The sequence below is a fragment of the Aristolochia californica genome, unplaced genomic scaffold (assembly GCF_029961685.1).
Source record: "Aristolochia californica isolate CCGP_79_NKW_82.1479 unplaced genomic scaffold, dmAriCali1.0.hap1 SCAF_13, whole genome shotgun sequence".
NCBI classification, from domain to species: Eukaryota; Viridiplantae; Streptophyta; class Magnoliopsida; order Piperales; family Aristolochiaceae; genus Aristolochia; species Aristolochia californica.
In genome coordinates this window covers 5,119,314-5,141,696 of record NW_027181804.1, presented here as the reverse complement: position 1 = coordinate 5,141,696, position 22,383 = coordinate 5,119,314, and the positions used below count along the sequence as shown (strand labels likewise).

General features: G+C 40.5%; 6 protein-coding genes and 2 non-coding genes across 9 annotated transcripts; 4 read left to right on the top strand and 4 right to left on the bottom strand.

The window, feature by feature from the left end:
- Positions 1-165: 165 nt before the first annotated feature.
- LOC137948925 (aluminum-activated malate transporter 12-like) lies at positions 166-2,481 on the top strand. The gene is made up of 6 exons (XM_068795140.1): positions 166-508; positions 618-758; positions 923-1,195; positions 1,282-1,403; positions 1,489-1,635; positions 1,773-2,481. The coding sequence occupies exons 1-6, from the start codon at positions 229-231 to the stop codon at positions 2,385-2,387; spliced, it is 1,578 nt and encodes a 525-aa protein (XP_068651241.1). The 5' UTR covers positions 166-228; the 3' UTR covers positions 2,388-2,481.
- Positions 2,482-2,939: 458 nt separating this feature from the next.
- On the top strand, positions 2,940-3,779 carry LOC137948564 (uncharacterized). Its single transcript, XM_068794651.1, has 2 exons — positions 2,940-3,105; positions 3,212-3,779. Exons 1-2 carry the CDS (start codon positions 2,940-2,942, stop codon positions 3,733-3,735), a joined length of 690 nt encoding a protein of 229 aa, XP_068650752.1. The 3' UTR covers positions 3,736-3,779.
- A 424-nt stretch (positions 3,780-4,203) lies between these two features.
- TRNAD-GUC (transfer RNA aspartic acid (anticodon GUC)) lies at positions 4,204-4,275 on the bottom strand. Its single transcript has one exon. It is a non-coding gene; the product is annotated as a tRNA-Asp (tRNA).
- Positions 4,276-7,004: 2,729 nt separating this feature from the next.
- Positions 7,005-8,200, bottom strand: LOC137949004 (uncharacterized). Its single transcript, XM_068795256.1, has 3 exons — positions 7,940-8,200; positions 7,543-7,822; positions 7,005-7,455 (listed from the first exon to the last, which is right to left on the bottom strand). Exons 1-3 carry the CDS (start codon positions 8,135-8,137, stop codon positions 7,343-7,345), a joined length of 591 nt encoding a protein of 196 aa, XP_068651357.1. The 5' UTR covers positions 8,138-8,200; the 3' UTR covers positions 7,005-7,342.
- Positions 8,180-9,621, bottom strand: LOC137948563 (NAC domain-containing protein 71-like; the record flags this gene model as incomplete). The annotated part of the gene is made up of 3 exons (XM_068794650.1): positions 9,366-9,621; positions 8,385-8,665; positions 8,180-8,263 (listed from the first exon to the last, which is right to left on the bottom strand). Coding segments are annotated over exons 1-3 (522 nt in total), but the record flags the coding sequence as incomplete, so codon positions are not given.
- A 3,214-nt stretch (positions 9,622-12,835) lies between these two features.
- On the top strand, positions 12,836-12,960 carry LOC137949122 (U6atac minor spliceosomal RNA). Its single transcript, XR_011111695.1, has one exon. It is a non-coding gene; the product is annotated as a U6atac minor spliceosomal RNA (small nuclear RNA).
- A 256-nt stretch (positions 12,961-13,216) lies between these two features.
- LOC137948322 (pentatricopeptide repeat-containing protein At5g46580, chloroplastic-like) lies at positions 13,217-16,712 on the top strand. 2 transcript variants are annotated; one of them, XM_068794372.1, is made up of 3 exons: positions 13,217-15,701; positions 16,475-16,608; positions 16,677-16,712. In XM_068794372.1, exon 1 carries the CDS (start codon positions 13,303-13,305, stop codon positions 15,406-15,408), a length of 2,106 nt encoding a protein of 701 aa, XP_068650473.1. In that variant the 5' UTR covers positions 13,217-13,302; the 3' UTR covers positions 15,409-15,701; positions 16,475-16,608; positions 16,677-16,712. The 2 variants fall into 2 exon arrangements, with proteins under 2 accessions (XP_068650473.1, XP_068650472.1); XM_068794371.1 differs by lacking the exon at positions 16,677-16,712 and having other exon boundaries at positions 16,475-16,634.
- An 845-nt stretch (positions 16,713-17,557) lies between these two features.
- LOC137947945 (protein phosphatase 2C 29-like) lies at positions 17,558-21,721 on the bottom strand. The gene is made up of 4 exons (XM_068793817.1): positions 20,126-21,721; positions 19,932-20,045; positions 19,557-19,821; positions 17,558-17,901 (listed from the first exon to the last, which is right to left on the bottom strand). Exons 1-4 carry the CDS (start codon positions 21,683-21,685, stop codon positions 17,777-17,779), a joined length of 2,064 nt encoding a protein of 687 aa, XP_068649918.1. The 5' UTR covers positions 21,686-21,721; the 3' UTR covers positions 17,558-17,776.
- Positions 21,722-22,383: the final 662 nt, after the last annotated feature.

Sequence of the window (22,383 nt, the reverse complement as noted above, 5' to 3'; positions counted from 1 at the left end):
CCAGAATGCGGCATAATTGGAGATATATGCTGGCATTGTTAGAGAATTACTATTTCAATCTCTTGAGATTAATTAACATAGACTCCACATTTCTGAATCTATATATCTATATATATACATGACTGGCAAATCCGTCTGCGTTACCAGGCTCTTCTAGGTGTTTGATGGTATAATCCTTGCCGGGATTCTTCTTAGAAGCCGAGTTCTGGGTTCTTGTTGGGGTAGCGAATGGCCGGGAACCGAGTTTCTGGTGAGGAAGGTGGTGGCGGAACCGCTCCTCGATCGATGGACTTTGCTCAGAAAGTTAAAAGATTTCCGGAGTCTGTTTGCCGAAAGGCATGGGAACTGGGTCGGGATGATCCTCGACGACCAATTCATGCGCTTAAAGTAGGATTGTCCTTGACATTGGTTTCGTTGCTGTATCTCACGGAGCCTCTGTTTGAAGGGGTTGGTCAGAATTCTCTCTGGGCCGTCATCACTGTGGTTGTGGTGCTTGAATTCACTGCAGGTGAGAGATTCTGAATGAAGATGTTTCCCCGTTTCTTCTGGTAAGACGGAGAAAATGGGGACTATTCTTCCTCGTGATCTTCTCTTCCTACTAACCCTTTTTCACGCAGGTGCCACCCTATGCAAAGGATTGAACAGAGGATTTGGGACGCTATGTGCGGCCTCTCTTGCATTTTTTATAGAGTATATAGTGCAGAAATCCGGACGTGTCTGCCGTGCCATCTTCATAGGAGTTTCAGTCTTCCTGATAGGTACTGTTTCTGTCTTGTTTTTAATCTTTACGAGAAATGCTTCTGTTCATCTCATAAGTTACCAACGTTTCCTTGATTCTTTCTGACTTGCCTTCTTTTCGCTCTCTCTCTCTCTCTCTTTTTGACTCCTTCCCTCTTAATTGCTCTCCGCTCTGTGGTACCAGGAGCTACTTGTACGTACTTAAGATTCTTCCCTTACATAAAGAAGAATTATGATTATGGAGTGGTAATCTTCCTTCTAACCTTCAACCTGATCACTGTATCAAGCTACCGAGTCGATAATGTGTTGAAAATCGCACATGAACGGATCTATACAATAGCGATTGGCTGCGGACTCTGCCTTATCATGAGTCTTCTGGTTTTCCCAAATTGGTCTGGCGAAGACCTTCACAATTCCATGGTGTCCAAGCTTGAAGACCTGGCAACATCAATCGAAGGTAATGGCTTGTTCTAAGCATGAGCTCGTATATGTATTGTCGTAGACATGAAAAATTACTGATATTTGGGTTTTACAACATGGCAGCTTGTGTTAATGGGTATTTCCAAGACGCAGAGATTGAGACTATAAGGAAGCAATCATCCAAGGACCCTATCTACAAGCGTTATAGAGCAGTTTTAGACTCCAAATCTACGGATGAAACTCTGGCAAGTTCCCTGGAATTTGCATTTTGTGAATCCTAGTCACTGATGATCAACCTATGAACTCTTTGATTTTGGTTTTATTGTTCAGGCATTGTTTGCAAGCTGGGAGCCGAGGCAGCATTCGATCCACTGTTATCGGTATCCTTGGCAACAATATGTTAAACTGGGCACTGTTCTCCGTGGTTTTGGTTATACAGCAGTTGCTCTTCATGGTTGCTTAGAGTCTGAGATTCAGGTAATTCTGAAGAAATTTCTTGTTTACCTAATCTTCTTCCTTGGTCGCAGTATGCCCTTAAATGCAGCAGTAGGTGAAATAAGATTGTTCTTGTAGAATTCCGATTTGAGCATCTGATCATGCCAGTTATATTGCAGACTCCAAAATCAGTCCGAGCACTCTTCAAGGATCCATGCATCCGAGTTGCTAGAGAAGTGGCGAAAGTACTGATAGAGCTGGCCAACAGCATAAGAGACCGGCGGCGGTGCTCACCCGTAGTACTATCTGACCATCTCGAAGAAGCTCTACAAGACCTCAATACAGCCATCAAATCCCAACCTCGACTCTTCCTTGGTTCAGACCAAGTCCAAGCCACCAACATGTTGGCCGTTGCCGCCGCTGCAGCCAATCAGAAGTCGAACAAGAACTCCGGCGTCTCTTTATCTTCCGTCAAGACAGACAGTTCGGCTCTGTTCGAGTGGAAGCACAAAAGGATTCAGGAAATATCGAAATCAGAACGGAAAGTCCTGAGACCCACGTTGAGCAAGATCGTGATAACCAGTCTAGAGTTCTCGGAGGCGCTGCCTTTTGCTGCATTTGCTTCCCTGCTGGTGGAGACAGCAGCGAGACTCGAGCTCGTGATCGAGGAAGTGGAGGAGCTGGGAAGGGTAGCAGGGTTTAAGGAGTACGAGGGGGAACCCAATGTGGAAATACTAGTGAATGCTCCGAGGACGCCCACCAACAACGATTTCCCCGCGCATCCCATGGAATGAGGAGAAGAACCAGTAACTTTTGTCATGAGCTCTTCATAACGGTGGACTACAAAAACCAGTTTGATTAAATTTAACAACGAAAGACAATCAAAGAGTTTTGAATATTGTGAGAATTTGAAATTATTCCAATAACTGTCTATTACTTATTATTCTATATCTTCCAATTTCCAATTACTACAAATGGTGAGAGACCAAATTTCATCAGAATTCATGGAATAATAAATCATATTGACTTGTTTCTTTGCTTTGTTTTCTTTTCTTGAGTCCCAGAAGTTACTCACTGGGTTTCTGTAAGATTTTTAACAAATCGTCTCAAGATAAAATATCAGCAGGTGTTTTGCCCTGTGATCGGAATCGACAAACTGATGTGATCGACTGTTATCACCTTTTAACTACTATTAGAAGATTAACACCCTTCAATTCAACAGAGGACATCAAGAAAATTTAGTACTGTACGAAAAAGCTGCGGATAAGGCCGGAAGGCTGCTATGTGGCTGCTGTTGTTCAGAAATTGGTATCCTATAACATGTGGTTTTTCTTTTCTCCCTAGTAATGGCGTGTACGGTGAATTCCATTCTTCCAAGGTGGAAGAGCAGTCCCTCGAGCTTCTTTGATTGGAGCAAGTTCAGGAGAAGAAACGAGGAGCCTCCTCAGCCCAAGTACCATGACATTGATCTCCCCTTTTCACCCTCTTTAGTCGCCGGGACTTTCTTGAAGGGTCTGTCTCTCTGACATTCGTCTCCCCATTTCACCTTCTTTAGTCCCCAGAACTCTCTAGCAAGTAGCTAGTAAAATCTCATGTCGTTCCAGATTTTGAATTGCAGGCAAGGAGCTCAAATGCTGTTACAGGGCTTCCGTTGATGGATTCAGCGCGAGCTCCTTCCACCACCATTGTGACTTCAAGGGGCCTTGTGTGATTGTAGGCTACTCTACCAAATTATTCAAGTTTGGAGGATTCAATCCTGAAGGATACAGGAGTACTGATGATTACTACGATACGTTTGATGCTTTTCTCTTCTACTGGAAGGAGAACGATGAAACAACACAGCCAATCATCTTGCCTAAAGTTGGAGGTAGTGGTGCCGCACTCTTTGATTATGCAAGAGGTGGACCTCAGTTCGGAGCCGATGGACTCTTGATCGGGGCTCCATTGGCACCGGTAATGGGTGGCTTTGCAGGGCCTGACACCAATTCCGGTATAGGCGAACTCCGGCAAGCAAAATCTAGACTTGGGCTTTCATATGCTAAAAGAGAAGATGGGAAGGAGTCTTTGTTTGGGGATGAATCTAGAGCTACTTTAGAGGAGGTGCAAGTCTTCTGTAGCCCCAAAATTGCAAGCTTATACTGAGTATGTAAAGAGTAAGCTTCTGTAACAAATTTGCACTATGTGATTATTTGAAAGAATTAAGAGTTACAGAGCAATACTCCATTACTACACTGGAACAGGGTCGAACATATAGCATCCAAGCCTTCCCGTCCTACAGAGGTTGATCAATTTTGTGGCAACTCTCTTGTATCCGTCTTCATCTGTATCAGATGGGACTTTCAAGGCCTCACGCAAGGCAACAAACTGAGTTTCGATCAGCCCGAGCATTTCTTCCTCATTTTGTAGATTCCCATTAGGAGATGAGATAAGTCTCAAAAAAGGCCTCGCCGGCCATCCTTTACAACGAACTCCGGCACAAATAAATTCATGTAGATAGGTACGACACTAGATGTTACAACAGGGAAGAAAAAGAATTACTGAAAGTTAGAGACCAACTGAAGAAGGTAGAGAAGCTGCAGTCATGCGGCGGCCGAAGAATTAAAAAAAAATCGCCGTTGCCGGGGATCGAACCCGGGTCACCCGCGTGACAGGCGGGAATACTTACCACTATACTACAACGACATTTGTTGATATGTAAAAGACAAAATATTAAATGAATTATATATTAATTTGAAAGTTTCCGTTTATTATTTGTGCGAATTTTAAACTTCTGGGGAGAGAGAGAAGCAGGACTTTTGCGTCTGCCATTGATGAAGATTGATCGACTGGAATAGTCATTTCATATTTTCGCAAGAAATTGGGTTTCGTATTAGATCAAGTCTCTCTCTATATATATTGTATAAAAACAATATAGAGTGGAAACAAATGTAAGATCTTGTGATAATCAAATAAATCAATTTACTAGTCACCCTTCGGAATCATTTTGGATCATCAAACAAGTTATTGATTGGATGGAGCACCGACCAGAATATGATTCCACCATTTCCTGGATGGAGCACCGACAAGTGATCGATTCACGTCATCCCTGTTAATTTGATTAACATTCTTTAGCTCTACCTGGTTCCGTTCGTAAAGAATCTATCTACGAAAATGAGAATGTTGCAGAAAGGTGGTTTTTGAATGTCTGAACTCTGAAGGTCACGGCTGCTGGGTTTTCCTTAATCGAGATTCTTCAAGACGAAGGTGAAGAAACCCATTCCTTTTTCTAAAGCGCGAGTCAAAAATAAACGCAATACGAAATGCCCACTAGCCTCACCTGATGAAAGAAAAAGCTCACTGTCGGTTCTTCTGTCTCAATTCTCATGCAATCGAAGAAGAAGTTTTTACAGTTTCCAACCAGAAACAGTTTCTTCCCATCACTTTTTCCTCATTAGAAATGGTTCATTTTGGACCTGGTGTCGCTTGAGTGTTGATCGTTAGTTCCTTTTTTCTTTGGTTAGCTTTCTCTTAGATGTAGGAAAGTGGGACAGTTGTAACTGTCCATCAGTTCCAATTAATTAAGCACGGAAATTGAGTTGCTGAAGCTGAGGCTTTCACGTAACTGGTGGGTATCAAATCACTGGAAAACCTGTATTTTTCTCAAATGGGTCTCAAAACTTTCAGATCAACTGAATCCTCCATTTATAGAGTTCATGAGATCTAACACAGAAAGACTGGCAAGAAAGAGAACAGGGCGTCGTAGCTTGAGGAAAAAGGAATTCAGACCTTATATCAAGATCTCTGTGTAATATTTATCTCACTTGTGAATTCTCAAAGACTTCTGCAAAAGCTGGTAACGGTTTGAAGGTTCGAGTTCCTACTGTTTTTAACAAGGAAGGAAAAAGCTACTGTGTCTTTTCTTAAACAACTAGGAAAATTTGAAGTTTAGAAGATCTCCGCATCAATTTAATTAAAATTCTTTATCTTCTTCTAGTTTCTTCCATAGGAACGCAAAAAAGAAAAACAACAGAAAGAATCAATCTACTAAAATGAGAGTGTGTTTCAAAAAGGTGGTTTTTGGACAATTCCCTTTAAAGTTTAAACAGAGTGTCTGAAGGTGATGAGTGCTAAACTTATTTTAATTGAGATTCTTTAAAAAGGAAGAAGAATAAACCATTCTTTTTTCTGCAAAGCCCATGGAACAAAATAACTGGGTGCTTCTCCTTATCCTCTGGCCAACCATCTTTTCATTTACTTTGAACTGCTTGATCCTGCTTTCCTAGGCTCATAGCCAATCTTTTGCTTCAAGTCCTCACACCACATTGAATGCTGGAATCTATATCTTTTAAATTATTCCTTTGGGTGGACTTCAATACTGAAAGAGATTAAAGCTCCAAATTTTGTCTCATTTGATTCTGCTTCTTTCGGTTGGCCGAAAGTTATAATAGAAGAACAACTAAGGTTTAAACTATCATACCTTTGTCTTGACTAGCAAAAATGACAGGCATCTTTCTGAAATGAGAGTGGTATAAAATTAGAAAAGAAAATTTTCCATAGACTTGTCTTGGTCATCCAGAGCTAAAGAAAAAATCATGAGATTGGAATATCAAATGCATCTGGTCTCTGACATCTGTTACAAAAGTCTTAAATTCTGAAACAAAGCTTCTCACCTGAGTGTTTGCCTGCCATCTGTAGAAGTTAATTTTATTTGGGAGAAAGGAGTTCATGTTAAATTGTTATGAATGTGGAATTGCTAAAAGGAATTGAATGCCAGATTCAGGTGTTATCTGCAATTGAGGTTGTTGTTGTCACAATATGGTGCAGGAAGAAGGTTTAGTGCAAATCTCTTGCTTGCTGATTTCTCTTAAAACAAAAAAGTAATTTATCTGTGGAACAAGTCCTAAATTAGTAACTTGAGAACACAACAGGAGGAATCAAACTCCTCTTATTACAGGTGAAGCTCTAAATTTTGATTCTAAAGCCTAGAATCATTGTTCTTTCAACTGCAGGATCCAGCCAAATGCTCACTATTTGCCATTGATAATGAAGGGCAAAGAAACAGAGCTCCACCTTTCACTGTAAGAGAAGGCAAAGAATAGATACGCAAAACATATCTAATAGTATAAAAGGAATTGTTGCAAATGTGGCCTCCCTGAAAGGAATTGGTGCCAGATTCACAGGTTTTCAGCAATTGAGATTATTGTTCTCACAATATGAGCCACGAAGAAGTTTTAATGCAATCTCTTGCTTGTTGATTCCTCTTTAAAACAAAAACCTTTTTTGTCTCTAGAACAAGTCCTGAATTATTAACTTGAAAACACAAGAGGAGGAATCGATCTTCAATCATGTCTAGATGGAGCTGACAAGCTTCACACTCCACTATCAGAGAAGGCAAAGAATAGACACAGAGAAATATCTAGTGAAATGAAATACATAACAATAACACAGTTCCCATAGTAGGTTCAGGCAATGCCAATTACATAGAGAATCACCCAATACTTGGGCAGAACAACAGCTTCTACCAGACTCCAGTCATTAAAAAAGGACGGAGTGAATATTTTTCTTACTATGAAACTAAAAAGTGAACTTAATCAAGACGACTACTGTTACTCTTATTATTATTAATGTTACTTTTACCATTAATTTTTTGTTCATGAGTTACTTGGTTGTTTTCTCCAAGAACAATCATTAAAATCTGCTGTCTCAGAGATGGATTCAGATTCAAGGTCTTCAGATGCCAAGAAGAAACGCCTCCAAGCAGAATAACAGATCATATCACAATCATTAAGTTGTCGTCTTGTGACCATAAATTGGATAAGTCCCCAAATATCCCATCACCACTTGATTGTCTGCAAATTGCTGTTGAATTTAGAGCTTCAAAACCTGAAGTTAGAGAAAATGACTTCAATCAATAATGGTTAATGTGGAATAATATCATGCATGATTTAGAAAGAGGATTCCATGTCATACCATCAGTCATTGGGTGCACATAAGGGGATTCTGCCCATTCGAGGCTCGAAAATGCTGTTCTCTCGTCAGTCATCATTCCAGAGCAGTTTACAGATTGGTAAGGTGACAAAGGACCTAATTCACCAAGATCATTCGCCACTTGAACATCCTGACAAAAGTTTGTGCAGGAAGAGTAAGAAGAGTCTGTGGGACAAGGACATGGTTCCCATGTTCTTGATGGGTTATTAAAATCACTGACAACCATGCAATCAGAACTGACATGCCCTTCATCCATGAAGACCTACATGCAGTCAAACAAATAATATGTAAGAAACGTAGATATTTTGTTAATATGGCACGGCCTTCATCCCTTGGAAGTGTCTGAAACTAGAACAGTCAATTGATGGATGTTTCGTACCTTGAAAGTATCTAAAATTAGATTGTGAGGTACTACATGATTTGTGTAGTCAACCTCTGCTGGAGTTGGAACTGGTTCCATCTCTCTTCCGATCCCAGATGGAGAAGCAATGGGGCTTGAATAGTAACTTCCATCTGATATGTTAAAAAAAGGAGTTGGATTTTCTTCAGAGATTTGCAAGATGCTATTTGACAGCATGCTTGGGGAGTGTTGGATCTTGGAAGAGGGAGAAAAAGCCTTCTTAGCCTTGAGCTCTCCTTGAAGGTCACCTATTCTTTGTCCATGTTCATTTCTCTTAACTACACGACATAAGGCAAAGGCTCCCTGTAGAATAATATTTAGACAATGACATTATTCTACCAAACAAACTTTTAAGATTTTCTCAACCTATTTTGTGCTGCTATTAATGAATCTTTTATAAATCCATAATAAGAAAATACTTTACCTGAAAACTGCAAGAACCTTGAGGAAGCTCTTGATCACAAAGACGATATTCATGCATGACCCAATCTGTCCGATCTCCTGCTGGAGCTCTTCCACGATAGAAAACTAGGGTCTTCCTTAATCCTGTGACAGAAGATTGACAGACAATTTTTCTGTCCTTCCCAGTTGCTTTCCAGTAGCCAGCTCCAGTGGCCCTATTTGTACGGGATCCATTTGGATACTTCCTATCGCGAGGACAGAAGAAGAACCATTCCATATCTCTTCGAGGAAGAAACGACTTGTCTGCAGTAAAAAATAATTTTATATATATAGATATATAGAACTCATACTTAATCATTTCCCTGATAATGACCATCTAGGTTAATAAAATTTCAACTGTACAAGTTTCAAGCAATAGAGATAACATTGATGGAGAAAGCTCCTAGGAACAAGTCTAGTAGCCAAACTAATGTCAAACGTCACCAGGGTATGGCATCCCTTCTTCCTTCTGAAAAAAGAAAGGTGGTCGGCTAGTTTTCATGCTTAAAAAAAAGCGAGATGCTTGATGAAGACCATATTCTGTTTTTCACCTTACCTTAGAAGAATAAATAGAAAATACTTTTTTCCATATTTCCTCTCTGATGTCTATATATTGACTGCATAAGCTGACAAACTGGGTCTAATCTTTCAGCATAGAGATGATTGGTAATAATGCTGTACTTCATTGTTCAGAATTTTAAACAGAAATTATTAGTAAGAGAAGTTTGATTTGTCCTACCCATGGCAGCACAATTGTGAAATATTTTGCTCTATAGCAGTATCTTATTCCACTGAACTTAAGTAATCATCCATTTTATGAAAAAGGCAGCTAATAAAATGCAATAAATATGTAAATATTTGAACACCAAAGTTTGTTGCTTATATATATTTTGCATTGATATTTAAAATCCTGAAGGTAAAGTACTAGTGAATAGGAACATTTCATGATTAGAAGAATAGATACCTGGTAACTCCCATGGATCGAACTTATACAAATCAACCACTGGAATAACTTCAAGCTCAATCTTCAGTCCATCTATTTTCCTCTTCAGGTAGTAACCCACCAGTTCCTCATCAGTTGGATGAAACCGAAACCCAGGAGGAAGAGACGTTCCACCCATTAGTACTCCACTCCTAAAACTAGTGTCCAAATTGAAAAATGCACTGCTGCAATAGAATAAGAACAAATCTGGCAAAAGCCAAAACACGAACAGCTAATATGCAACTAAGTGCCAAAGCTGTACCTATTGACAATTTGGAAAATCCAAAAATAAAAGCTTTTAGCAATGCAAACTTTCTCCAAAACAGAACAGAACTTCCAGAGAACACAGCCGTTGAACAACAGAATCATTCTTTCCTGAATTCAAACTTTAACAAACAGGAAGCTCCCCAAACCAAAATCCAATAAACACCAATCAAAACAGAAATATACTAAATACGGACAGCTTAGGTCTTGAATTAAAACTCCAGGGAACACCCAGAATGAAAACGTCTCAATCTACACTAAACCGGGAACAACAATGCACTATTATTCCTTAAAGGAAAAGAAATGAACTAGTAAAAGTTACCCAGTAGCCAAAACCGTTCAAGAGTTGTTAAAAACCTGAAACTTGAACGTGTGATTAGGAAAGACAATAGAAGGTGTTATTATACAAGTGAGAGAGGCAAGGAGAGTGGAGTTAAATCGAGTAGGAGATGGGTGGCTTTTATATTAGTGATTTGCAGTGAAGCCATTCCAAACACCGAAAGGTTGAGATGATTGTGTGAAGCGAACAAAACTTTCAAACTCGTAGGGACCTCCGGTTTTAGGCCTTTTCACACAGGAGTCTGGATTGCCCGCCAAATAATTTAATGACCGTTAGTGGAGCCTCCTGCCTTTCTGACTCCCTCTTCAACGGTCCAAGTATCGTCCACGTTATCCTGAGTAGGACAACCCAAAAGGTAATTTTATACCCTTAAGAATCCCTGCTACTTACAACTAATGCCACTGCTTTTGGTGAATCTCTAGTTTTTTTCTGATTATTGATTGGATATTAAAGCCTTAAGAGATGAGAAAAGCATCCTCGCCGGCCGTATCCCTTCATTCCTTTCCAATTTCCGTAGTTTTTTAAAATAAAAAATTTTAGTTTTCTTTTACGTGTTTGTCTTAAGAGGGTTCATCCTTCTGAAAGTAATTTGATCAATCCGTCAAATAAACGTAGATGATTTATTCAATTATTACCCATTTACCGCCATGCTTAAAGAACCATTTGAATCGCACAGTTCCATAGACAAGTAGAGCCTTTCATATCATATATTTCACTTAGCATTGAACAGTTACTGTTAATCTTAGGATCCCATTAAAAACTTCGGTTTAGAGTGCATCAAGCAAATTTAGAAAGAAACTCAAGTTGGTACCGAGTAAGGAAGTCACATATCAAAAAGAAAAAGAAAAATGACAGTTCTGAAATTTCTGGGAGGGACTGTGAGTATGAACTGTGAAGTGAATCTATTGAAAAGAAGGTCCAAAAGGGCGTGAATTTCTAAAATAAGAAGAAAACAGGGAGGGTTTTTCTGGGGATTTGGAGACCCTTATCCTTGTCGCTGTTGGGTAAATGCTTTCGGCCCCTTTGTCCATGGTGCCTGTCAAAATTATCATCGATGTAATCCCCTTTCCTGTTTCTGGTTCCTTTTGGCACTTTTCTTCCTTTTCGTTCTCGCTTCATCGTCACTTCATCAGGCTCACGGTTTACATTATTTTGGGACCTTTTTCATTTTCGTTTTCTACTCATCGAGAAGAGATTATCAGAGTACCCCTCCAATGATCAGTGGAAGGTGCAAGCTGGTGTCTCCCACTCCCATCATTTCCCCCTCCATAATCACACACTCGTGCAGCAAGCCACGGCTGCATCTATACAAGCTTGTGAATACGTATGAAATCTTGTTGCTTTTGTCGTGGTGTGTTGTTCTGCGTCTGGTTTCTTTAGCGGTAGTACTGTAACTACTAATGGCAGTGAATCAGAAACCTTTCTTCCTCCTGTGTGCTTCCGTTTCCTTTCTTACGTGAAATGCATGTCGTTGTCTGAAACCGTCCTGGCGGGGGCCTCTTTACGTCAGAGAAAGGAACTTGTGAGAGCAGCAAAGGGGGGCGGGAGGGGGGATAGCCGATAGGTGGATCAGATACTGCAAACAGAAAGATCTTTTGGGGGCATTAGTTTAAGCTTTAATGAACCATGACAGCGTCAGAAAAGTGTTCAAACGTCGCGTTAAAGCGTCCCCCTAGAATGACTCGTCTTCTACGCGGAACTATCCAGTGGAGGCGACTACAGTTACAGTGATGAACAAGGTTTCTACAGATAAGCAGACAGCGTTCAAAGAAATTTTGTGACGTAACACGGGTGGGGGAAGACTGAAGACAGTCTGAGCTCTGAGTCTGGAGGAGTAGTTGAATGGAAATTTCAGGCTGTTTCAAAACGATGATCAATTATTTTCTGTTGTGGGATTGTGTTCACATTTGAAGACTGTAAAGAGAGCATTATCTCATCAAAATCCCATGAAAATGTGGTTAGAATATAATTGGTCCGGAACAAGGGTGTACTGCTCCATGTGAAGCAGCTCACTAATGTAAGCTGTACACTGCAAGCAGGTGGTCCAAGTCCTAAAGCCAAAGGGCACGCAACCCTGTGCAGTCCTAAAGCCAAGAGCTCTTTATCAATGGAAACTCCATTTTCAGAGTACCGATGATTAGTGTCTCAGACCTAGTCTAAAAGAAAGAACCAGAATCACCCAGTCGAACCAGTTGACTTGAGCTCCCAAGAGCGAATTTCCCTGCCATTTCAAGCATCTGATTTAGAGCGAACCATACTCTTTCTTCCGTCGGCCGACTTCTCTCTCTGCACACAAGATAAACGACGGCAACCGGAGATTTTCCAGTTGGAACAAAAAAAAAAAAAAAAAAACTGGAGTGGGTCCGTCTTGTTTGTTTGTTTGTCGGGACCATGTCTCAGCCGCCGGAGTACCTCGGCGTCGCGTAGGACCACCCTTCGCCGGCTACCCACCACGAAGCATCCTGAAATCATAACTCAGTCTGAATATGGAAGAAAGTGGAAAGCCTTGTGTCTGCGTATGGGGAAGATCAGCCAAGCAACATGACACAGAAAAGAGAAAGGCCAAAGGCTCCCCCTTGCCTGTGCATGAACGCCAAGACAGGGGAAGAGGGATTTCCCTCTTTCTGCTTTAGTCGAGTGAAAATCGAGTCATCCATTAGAGGAGTGCACAAATTTATCGTGATCTTCTGGTGATTGTCGATGGGAAATAGAGGCCTTCTTTTCAATCTTCACGGCTAAAAAATCACTTTTTTAATACCTTCACAAGAATTTCCTTCATTTAGTCCCACATGGAGAAAATTGAGATTACCATATGGGTTTATTATAGACGATGAAGAGCAAATCTAACGTGTTCTTTGAAAGGAGAGACGGTTGGCATCTCCCCAGACAGGGACGGGAACAGCCTTCGGGCTTACCTGTTACCACACTCGGTTAAGGCTACCCACCTCACGGTGGATCTTACCAAATTTTTTTATTTTTTAATATATTTTTTGGGACATCAAATAATCGAGTAATTCGAATTTAGATTGAAATTTACCTTTTTGTCCCTCCCCTCTATGTGTAAGACTAGGCACTATAACGGAAATCCGATACGGCCCAAAGTATCCGAAACGGTGCTATGATGGAAGGCCGAAAAACCTACCGTTCCTGGACTCTGTAAATCTTATCTTCACTTCGCCTCTCCCGGTCTCTGCGACAACAAATATCTAACTGTTCCAACGTTTAAATTAGCCGACGAGCTGAAATGGAAAGTTCAAATCCTAAAAGTGAGAGACTTTGAGGGAAAGTTTCTTCCTCTCCGTACAGATATCAGAGATGGCCACCATCTCCCTTCCTCTAGACCCCAGGCTCACATCTCCCAACTCTAAAACCTCTCGTGGGTCTTCCCGGAACAGAGCTTCCTCCACCAGATTCACCATCCGTTGTAATTTCGCCAATTCCCCGTCCCACAACCCCCAACAGAGCTCTTCAAGCCCTTCTCTGTCCGACCAACTCAAGCCTCTGTCTCTCACTCTCCTCTCCCACACCACCAAAAACCCGCCTCCCCCTCTTCGCTCCAAACCCAAATCCACATGGGTCAACCCCTCCAGGCCCAAACACTCTGTTCTCTCACTCCGTCGCCACATAAAGAGCCCCTACTCGTATAACCCAGAGCTCAAAAACCTTAAAGGCTTTGCCCAGAAGCTTAGTAATGCTTACCTCTCAGAGTCTGCCTTTTTATCCGCGCTGGATGAGTTGGAACCTTCACCTACTAGAGCTGACGCCTTGCTCATTCTCAATTCCCTGAAACCGTGGCAAAAAACCTGTTTGTTTTTCAAATGGCTGAAGACCAAAAATCTCTTTCCCTTGGAAACAATCTTCTACAATGTCACAATGAAGTCTTTAAGACAGGGCAGGCAATTTCAACTCATTGAAGAGTTAGCGAACGAGATGATGGAGAAAGGTATTCCACTTGATAACATCACTTATTCTACTATTATCACTTGTGCCAAGAGGTGTAACTTCTTTGACAAAGCTCTTCAGTGGTTTGAGAGCATGTACAAAACAGGCTTAATGCCTGATGAGGTGACTTACTCTGCTGTGTTGGATGTTTATGCCAAATTGGGTAAGGTGGAGGAAGTTATAAGCTTGTATGAAAGAGCAAGGGCAAGTGGTTGGACTCCAGATGCTGTTGCATTTTCTGTGTTGGGCAAGATGTTTGGTGAAGCAGGGGACTACGATGGGATCCAATACGTTCTGCAAGAGATGGAAGCTGCTGGGGTGCAGCCCAATTTGGTAGTATACAACACTTTGCTGGAAGCAATGGGAAAGGCTGGTAAACCTGGTTTGGCCAGGAGCCTGTTTGAAGAAATGGTTGCAGCGGGTGTGACACCTAATGAGAAGACACTTACTGCATTGATCAAGATTTATGGTAAGGCAAGGTGGGTTAGGGATGCATTGTCTCTGTGGGAGCGGATGCAGTCGAATAAGTGGCCAATGGATTTCATTCTGTACAATACTCTGTTAAGTATGTGTGCAGATCTTGGTTTGCAGGAAGAGGCAGAGAGGCTTTTTGCTGAGATGAAGAGGTCAGAGATCTGTCAGCCGGATAGTTGGAGTTACACTGCAATGATGAACATATATGCAAGTGGAGGGAATGTTGATAAAGCAATGAAGCTTTTTGATGAAATGCTGCACTGTGGAGTCCATCTTAATGTGATGACCCCAACTTGTCTGATCCAGTGCCTGGGAAGAGGAAAAAGGATGGATGAAGTTGTAAGGGTATTTGGTATTGTAATTGAAAGAGGCATTGAAGTCGATGATCGACTTTGTGGGTGTTTGCTTTCCTGTGTAACTTACTGCGAGGAGGATGAAGAAATGGAAAAAGTTCTTGACTGCCTTGAGAAGGCCAATCCTGCATTGGTCAATTTTGTTAGACTGATTGGAAGAGAGGAGATTAGTTTTGATTTGGTTAAAGAGGAGTTTAGAAAGATACTGAATGCAGCTGTAGTTGAAGTCCGACGACCTTTCTGTAATTGCTTGATTGATATTTGTTGGAAACAAAAATTGCATGAGAGGGCTCATGAATTGCTTTACCTAGGGACTGCTTACGGTCTATACCCTGGTTTGCACAGTAAGGATGCTGAGAAGTGGTCTCTGAATCTTAGGTCTCTCTCCATGGGTGCTGCTTTCACTGCTTTCCATGAGTGGATGAGGACCCTTGCTAAGGCAGATGACCGAAAAGAACAGTTACCCCCCTTATTTTTTATCCATGCAGGGGCTGGGACTCATAAATACTCGCAGGGGCTAGGGAATGCTTTTGCTACACATCTGAAGAATCTAGCTGCACCATTTCTAGAAAATGAAAAAGAGGCTGGTTGTTTCGTAGCTACGCAAGAATCTTTGCTCTCTTGGGTGCAATCTGGAGCTTCAATTGTTTGAAAGATAGTAGTAGAATGAGATGATGTGCCTCCAAAATTTCCTGCTGCTTCTAGAGCTCTTAATTGGATACCTCGGATCTGCTGTTCGTGCTTCTGATGTTCAGTTATTGTATCACAATTTACGTGAGCATTGTGCAGGAAGCTTTGCTGAACTATATTCAGGCAATGGCTCAGATGCTACTTCCTGAGTCTTTACTGAAATCAAGTGTGCTTTTCATTCATATTTAATATAAAGGATTGCTCAGGAATTGTGAGAACGGAGAGAAGATCAGTCCACAAAGGGTCATGGAAAAGGTCTGTGTTAGAAAATACATCCAAGGGTATTTTGGTCATTTTACCACTTCAGTAGTTAATTTTCTTTATATAATTTATTCTGCATCTTAAATTATATCAGTGGTAAATTTTCATGCACATAGAATATGTAATTAGGGAGATATAAGGAGATTAAGGTTTATTAAGTGTATAGGAGCATTTTTGTAATTTATTACCCAAAATATAATTTAAGAAGTCTAGGAATTTGTGTACAGTTCCCAACCAAGCCGTTTAGGCTCTTCAAAAAGCTCTTTTTCTCTTATATCATTTTTCTCTCAATTTTCTCCTCTTCCTTTAGCCAAATCTTGATTTTTACATGATATCAAAGCTGTAAATCATTGTTGGGAGCATTTTACTGCAGATTCTTGCCATTTTTTAAGAGAACGGCCTGCTGGAAGGAAATAAACTATAAGTTTTTTATGCTAGTTCATCAAAGCTAAGTTTTTTTCATCCTTGCACTGCTATAACCTTAGGGTTACTACTCTACGCTTTGATTGCCCTAATTGGGTTTTTTGAGATCTATGTCACCCAACCTAGTGTTGGATGCTTGCGTCGTTAGCCCTAATTACCACTACTTTTGCACGATATTAGTTGAGAAAACAGCAAAATCAGTTGCTTGTTACAAAATTTTTGGATAGTTTAGGTGCTGAATTCGATGCTATTAAATCCTAGGTGTTGGCTTAAGATGAAATTCCTACTCTCTACCACTTTTAATCAGATTATGAGGGCTGAAAAGATTATTGTATCTTGAACAGGTAAAAGAAGTAAGATAATGGAAGCCACTCTCTTAATGCTTCCAACTCTACATCAACCCATACAGATTCCTCTAGAGGTAGAGGTAGAGGTCAAGGTAGAGAGGGTTCAAACAAAGGTAAAGAATGCGGTGAAGGTAAGTAAAAAAGAAAGTTTGTTCATTGTGGCTGAAATAATCATTATTCTAACAGATTTTGGGTTTAGTTTGGGCAGCCTGCAATGGCTAATTCTACAACTCCTGATAGTGGAAATGAAAGTGTAGATTCTTTTACGTCGATTACATCGGGAGCTCCAGATGAATTGCATCAATAGATACAGCAACAAATTGCTCAACACATGGCCCAAATCTATGTTGCCTCAACCTTAACATGTGTAACTCATGCTTCCATCCCAGTTCCTAACTCTACCAATGTTAACTCAAGTATGGCGGTTTATCATGTTCACTCGTCACCGTCTTGGGTTCTTGACTCAAGAACCTCTAAACACATGTCATATAGGTCGTCATTATTTTTCGATTTAAAAAGGTCTTTGTATGTCAAACATGTTAATATTAGAAATGATTCTACCTCTTTAGTTCAAGAGCCTTGAGGTAGGCAAACCCTCAGGTAACACTTTTTATTCCCAAGTTTCCTTTAAAGAGCCTAAAAATTCGTAATTTGTAACTCAAAGCACTTATTTATAATTTGTAACTTAAAACACTTATATAAGGAGCTTGGGAATTCATACAATTCCCAACAAAGCCATTTACACTCTTCAATAAACTTTTCTTCTCTTATGTCATTTTTCTCTCAATTCTCCTCTTCATTTACCTAAATCTTGATTTTTACAGTATATTTATAACAATGTTTTACCAAAAATTTCAGGTGAAATTACAGATTCTGACTTTAAACAAGAAGGATCTAGTGGGGATCAGTTAACTGTTATTATTCATGTGATGGGTACTGTTCTCATTCATCTGAAGGTGAAAAGGAAAAAGTAATTGGTAAAGAAAAACAAAAATCAAATCTTATCAACAAAAGTGAACAAACCCGCCCTACAAAAAAAAAAAAAAAAAAAAAAAAACTGTTTCTTTCTTTTTTGTTTTTTCTTCCTTTTCCAACAAAACACTGTTTCTCATCCTGAACCAACCCATATAAATGCTCTCTACAATTAGTGCTACGTTCTCCAAGCAATTGTTATTGTTACATTGAAAGGCTCCCATTGATGTTTGCCACCAGTGAGGAATAAAATGAAAGAATTTGTATTACCCACGAGAAATGGGTTGGAGTCACTGGCATCCAGTGAAGGCAATATCCTGCATTTGTTCACAAATATTTCACAGATGACTTCCAAATTCTTCCTTCGAGAGAGATGACCATGACAGTAACATCATCATGGTACTTTCTGCGATCTCCTTGTGGAATGTCCAATAATTCATGGAAATCCATCCCTGCATGTAAAGACTCAGTAGAAAATAGCTTTTGATTTGAAACTTCTTGTGCATCCAAAGAAGAAACTTTAAAATTTCTTGAAAAAAGATCTAGATTGTTGCACCTCAAAGTCTGTACTGAAATCCATAAATATTTTCCATACAGTATCTCTCTTTAATCAACAGCAGGATAAGATAACAAGCAGCGATAATTTTCACAACACCACAAAATGTGTACAGTATATTGCACACTAGGCCTGGAAGACTTAATGCTTGACAAGCTAAAAGGATTTTATTTTTGAAAGTTTACTCCATACGAGTGCAACAAATGATTTTTACTTTTCTATGTGACAAAGTCATGGAAATTTTTCAATGGTACAAGACTACTTTGAGCTAATACCTGAAAAATTAAGAATGTAGTGAGGACAGCTTTCAGATATTTGTCTATAATATGCTAATGTCTTAAACTCCTGAATATGGGACAAAAATTATTTTCTTAGTTTCTCATTTGAAAATTGATGAAATGTTTCCTTTCTTTCTCTTTATGTGGAGTAATTTGCAGATATTGATCTCTGATGTCATCAGATGCAATGTTACAGTCTTAAGTTGTTTTACAATAACTCAATACTATTACAGATGGACAATAGGATAATTATTGTAATTCCACACTAATTAAAAACCAATGGCTCACTCCCTTACTCAAGCAAGTAATTATCCTCAGGATTGCTTATAAAACCTCACTTGCACTCCCCAAAGCCAACATATATCATGTTCATGTTCTAACGCTGCTTGAACCTCTTATGCATCTAATCCTTGCATATTGAACCCCATCATACGAATCCCATGCAAGATTTCTCTTGAGGCAAATATTTACTCAAAGGAGTCCTCATTCCTATGTGATATTTGAGTAACTTTGTATCTGGCCTCAAGTTTGGTCTCCATGGAGTTCAAATTTCAAGCTAAAGTTAAGCAAGAGCTCAATAAAACTACTGAGAGGTAGAATGCAACATCAAGAACTTATATGCAACACAGCGATGAAATGAAGTAAGAAACAGCGAGTGAAAACTTGTGGGGAAGCACACCAAGCTCGTCAACAAGAAGTAAGAAATGAAGTAAGGAACAACAAGTGAATATGTGTTTGATGGCTAAAATTCAAATGTTTCTAGTACATGTTACTTCTAACTTCGCAGGTCATTTAACTGTCAACACCAGTGATCAAGATCATTAGTACTTGTGATGTTTGTTCATGTTGCATCACCGCCGTTATCATAGCCTTGTTCAATTTAGCGATCGACTAAATGCTGACTCTGTTCTAACATTTTAGGTAGTGGATCATCAATAGTTTTTATCATGTTCTCAAAAAAAAAAATCAACAGTTTTTATCTGCTAGGAATGCAGGCATCCTATAGTAGGTCTCGACAACCTAACTATTCTGGCATTCTTTTTCCCACTACAATTAAGTCTACGACATTTGAACTCACTAAGTATGCTTTAGCAGGTGCAAGTCTTACTACACCAATCTTATTCTTATTCTTATTATCTTGTTGTTTGGGCATTATTAAGTGCAACATATTAGAATTTGACAAAGGAGAATACTATCATGGATATGCAATATACTGGGCAATAAAACATATAGCAGAAAATTATATATAACTGTTAAAGGAACTTCATTGTACCAGCTTTCTTGGCAGCACGGGAAAGAAGCTCCTCAATTAAATGCTGGGCAGGGTCTCCATCAGGAAACTTCTCCATCAAACTTTCAACAAAAGAAACTACTTCTTGATTGGTCAAATATTGATATAGCCCATCGGATGAAAGGACTAGAAATTGGTCCATGGGACCAAGTTTATGGTGAGAAAGAGAAGGTGAGCATGATATATATGGTGCTGTACCAATATACTCGTTCCGAAACATTTCCAAAACTGCATTATTCAACTTGGGCTGCATCAACAAAGAAGTCTAGATAAGTTAAATTATTCAGGGTAATCCTTATTAGGTCAAACGGCTGAAGGACTTCATAAACTGAGTTCCCAGAATTCTGGATAAAGAACCTGTTTTAGAAATCCAGCTCCAAAGGCTCGGGTGACTTTAAGACGACCTTTAACCCTATCATTTACAATACACTGGGAGTCATCTGGGTGCTCTGCCTTAATTCGTAAGACTTCCTGCAGAAATTAAAAACATAATAACACTATTTGCAACATGAATTGGATTGAAACTGTTGATCTTTTGAACCAAATCTTACTTCTACGATGCTGGTGCTGTGATCAATGGACAATTGCAGTGCACTTAACCTCATTATCTCATCAGAACCTTCATTTGCTTCAACAATACCTTCTTCTTCAGAGCCACCGTTTGGATCCCTAGTGACCTTTGCACCCAAATCAAAATCCTGGGGTTGATATTGTGCAACTATAGCACGACTATCTCCCACGTTCATCACATAAACATCTTCATCTTTCATCAACACAACTAACAAACAAGAACCCATCAACGCCAACTCCGGGTTTCGATCAAGAACCTTGTCAGTCATTTCTAGGTATGCGACCTCAGTCGCTTCAAGTGCGCGAGAGAGAGCTCTCAACACGGATTCGTGATCGATCGGACCCACTTTATACTTCCTAAAACTCTGTCCTAGTCTCTCCTTGACCTCCCATTCATCCCGTTCTTTGGGTCTGTTAAACCCGTATTTCAAATTTGGAAAGGAAAGGGTTCTCCTTTTGGGAGATTTTTTTATACAGTTAATCGAGAAAGCAAATCGACTCGAACCCGAGAGGTCCAATCCGTCGTCTTCCTCATCCCCCTCAGCGAGAAGTTCCCAAAGTTTCTTACCTCTTTTGAAATCCACATGATCGGACTGAAATGTCACTTTCTTAACCAAATCTTTGCCGCATCCGGATAACTGCGCCCCATTTCCGAGTTGCTTGTCAACAATTTCCAGAATTCCTTCCTTATCCTCCTGCTGGCAGAGAACTGTAGCACTGTCTTTGCTCGTTTCGTCCCAAAAGAGACCATCCAGTTCGTTAAAGACTGCGCGGTAGAGATTACCCATAAGGAACTCCGGCGCGTCGGGTCCGTTAAAGCCGTCGTAGATTCCAATGAAGAGCCAGCGTTGATCGTCCGACACAACGACGTGGACACGATCTTCCCCGGCCATGCCGTGAGCCCACTGAACATTCTCCCCGACCTCTCCTCTACCTTTCGACTCGGAGTTGTCCTTGCGCCCTCCGACGAAATTACGGACGGGCACCACGGAAAAGCTCCGATTAAAGGACTTCCGCGAGAAGGGCTTCTTCTTCTTGCTTTGTAGTTGCGGCCAACCGAGCGGGGCTGAGAAAGGGATGCCACTGGCGGAGGAGTCTCCATCTAGGGGAACAGAGACCGCGGCAAGCTCGATGGGCCCGGACATGAAAAACCCACGATCGAGGGAGCCGGAGGCGGCACCGGGGGGAAGCGGCTGAAGGGGAATAACGCCGAAAGAGGGTGTACTCTCGAAGGGTTTGGTGGAGGAAAGATTGGGCGGGTCAGTGACATTGTGGTGAATAAGTTCCGGTTGGAGCACAGTCCTGGGGGTGGAGGTATTGGCGGAGATGGATGCGCCGGATATGGATCTGAAGCGTGCAGAGTGGGAGGGGGAGAAGCGGTCGGAGTGCGAGGGGGAGAGGAAGCGAGCGGAGGATCGAACGTAGCAGAAGGAATGGCCGAGGGTTTTGTCCGATGGCTTCGACGCGAAGATCAGATCGGGATTCTCAGGGGCGGCTCTGAGACAGGACGAGAAGAGGAGGCGGGAGAATCCACTTCCCATTTTTTCATTTGAGAAGGAGAGATCAGTCGTCCCAGAGAGAGACCAAACCAAAGAAAGAGAGAGAAAGAGCATTTCTTTCTTTATTCGAGTTTTTTTTTCTGCTTTCTCTCTCTTAACTTTTTGTTTTTAATTTTTCTTTTCATCTTTAGAGCGGGAGTTCCTGTGGACAGTAGACTTTCCTGCTTCTTCTTCTTCTCTTCTCTCTCTCTAATGTCAGACCTGGCGTTTGATATTCTTGTCTTCACTCCCACTTAGGGAAGTACAGTGAAGAGGTTTTGCTAAATCAGATCCACGTTGGCACAGCATTGATATATGGACGAAGATAACTGCGTGTTTCGTCCTCCCGCTTTGGCGGAATCATCGACTCGATCTTAAATGCCCCGCGGACTTCTTTATTTGACGACTCTGTCCCCTTAAAAAAGCTACTTTCTCCTCTTTTAAATCAGCCTGTTTGTGCAGGTATAAGAACAAAAATGTTAAATAAAATTTATAATTATTTTTAAAAAATAATTTTTGAATTTAAAAAAATATATAAATTGTATTATTAAAATAATTTATAAAATATAAATAATAAAAAACTTAGTGGAAATAATAAGTGAGTGATCTTTAATGGGAAAAATCGGGGAGGAAAAACATGAAGAAGACGGGGGTATTAACGTCTATACAGAAAACTGAGCGTACGGCAGAACGACTCGTCA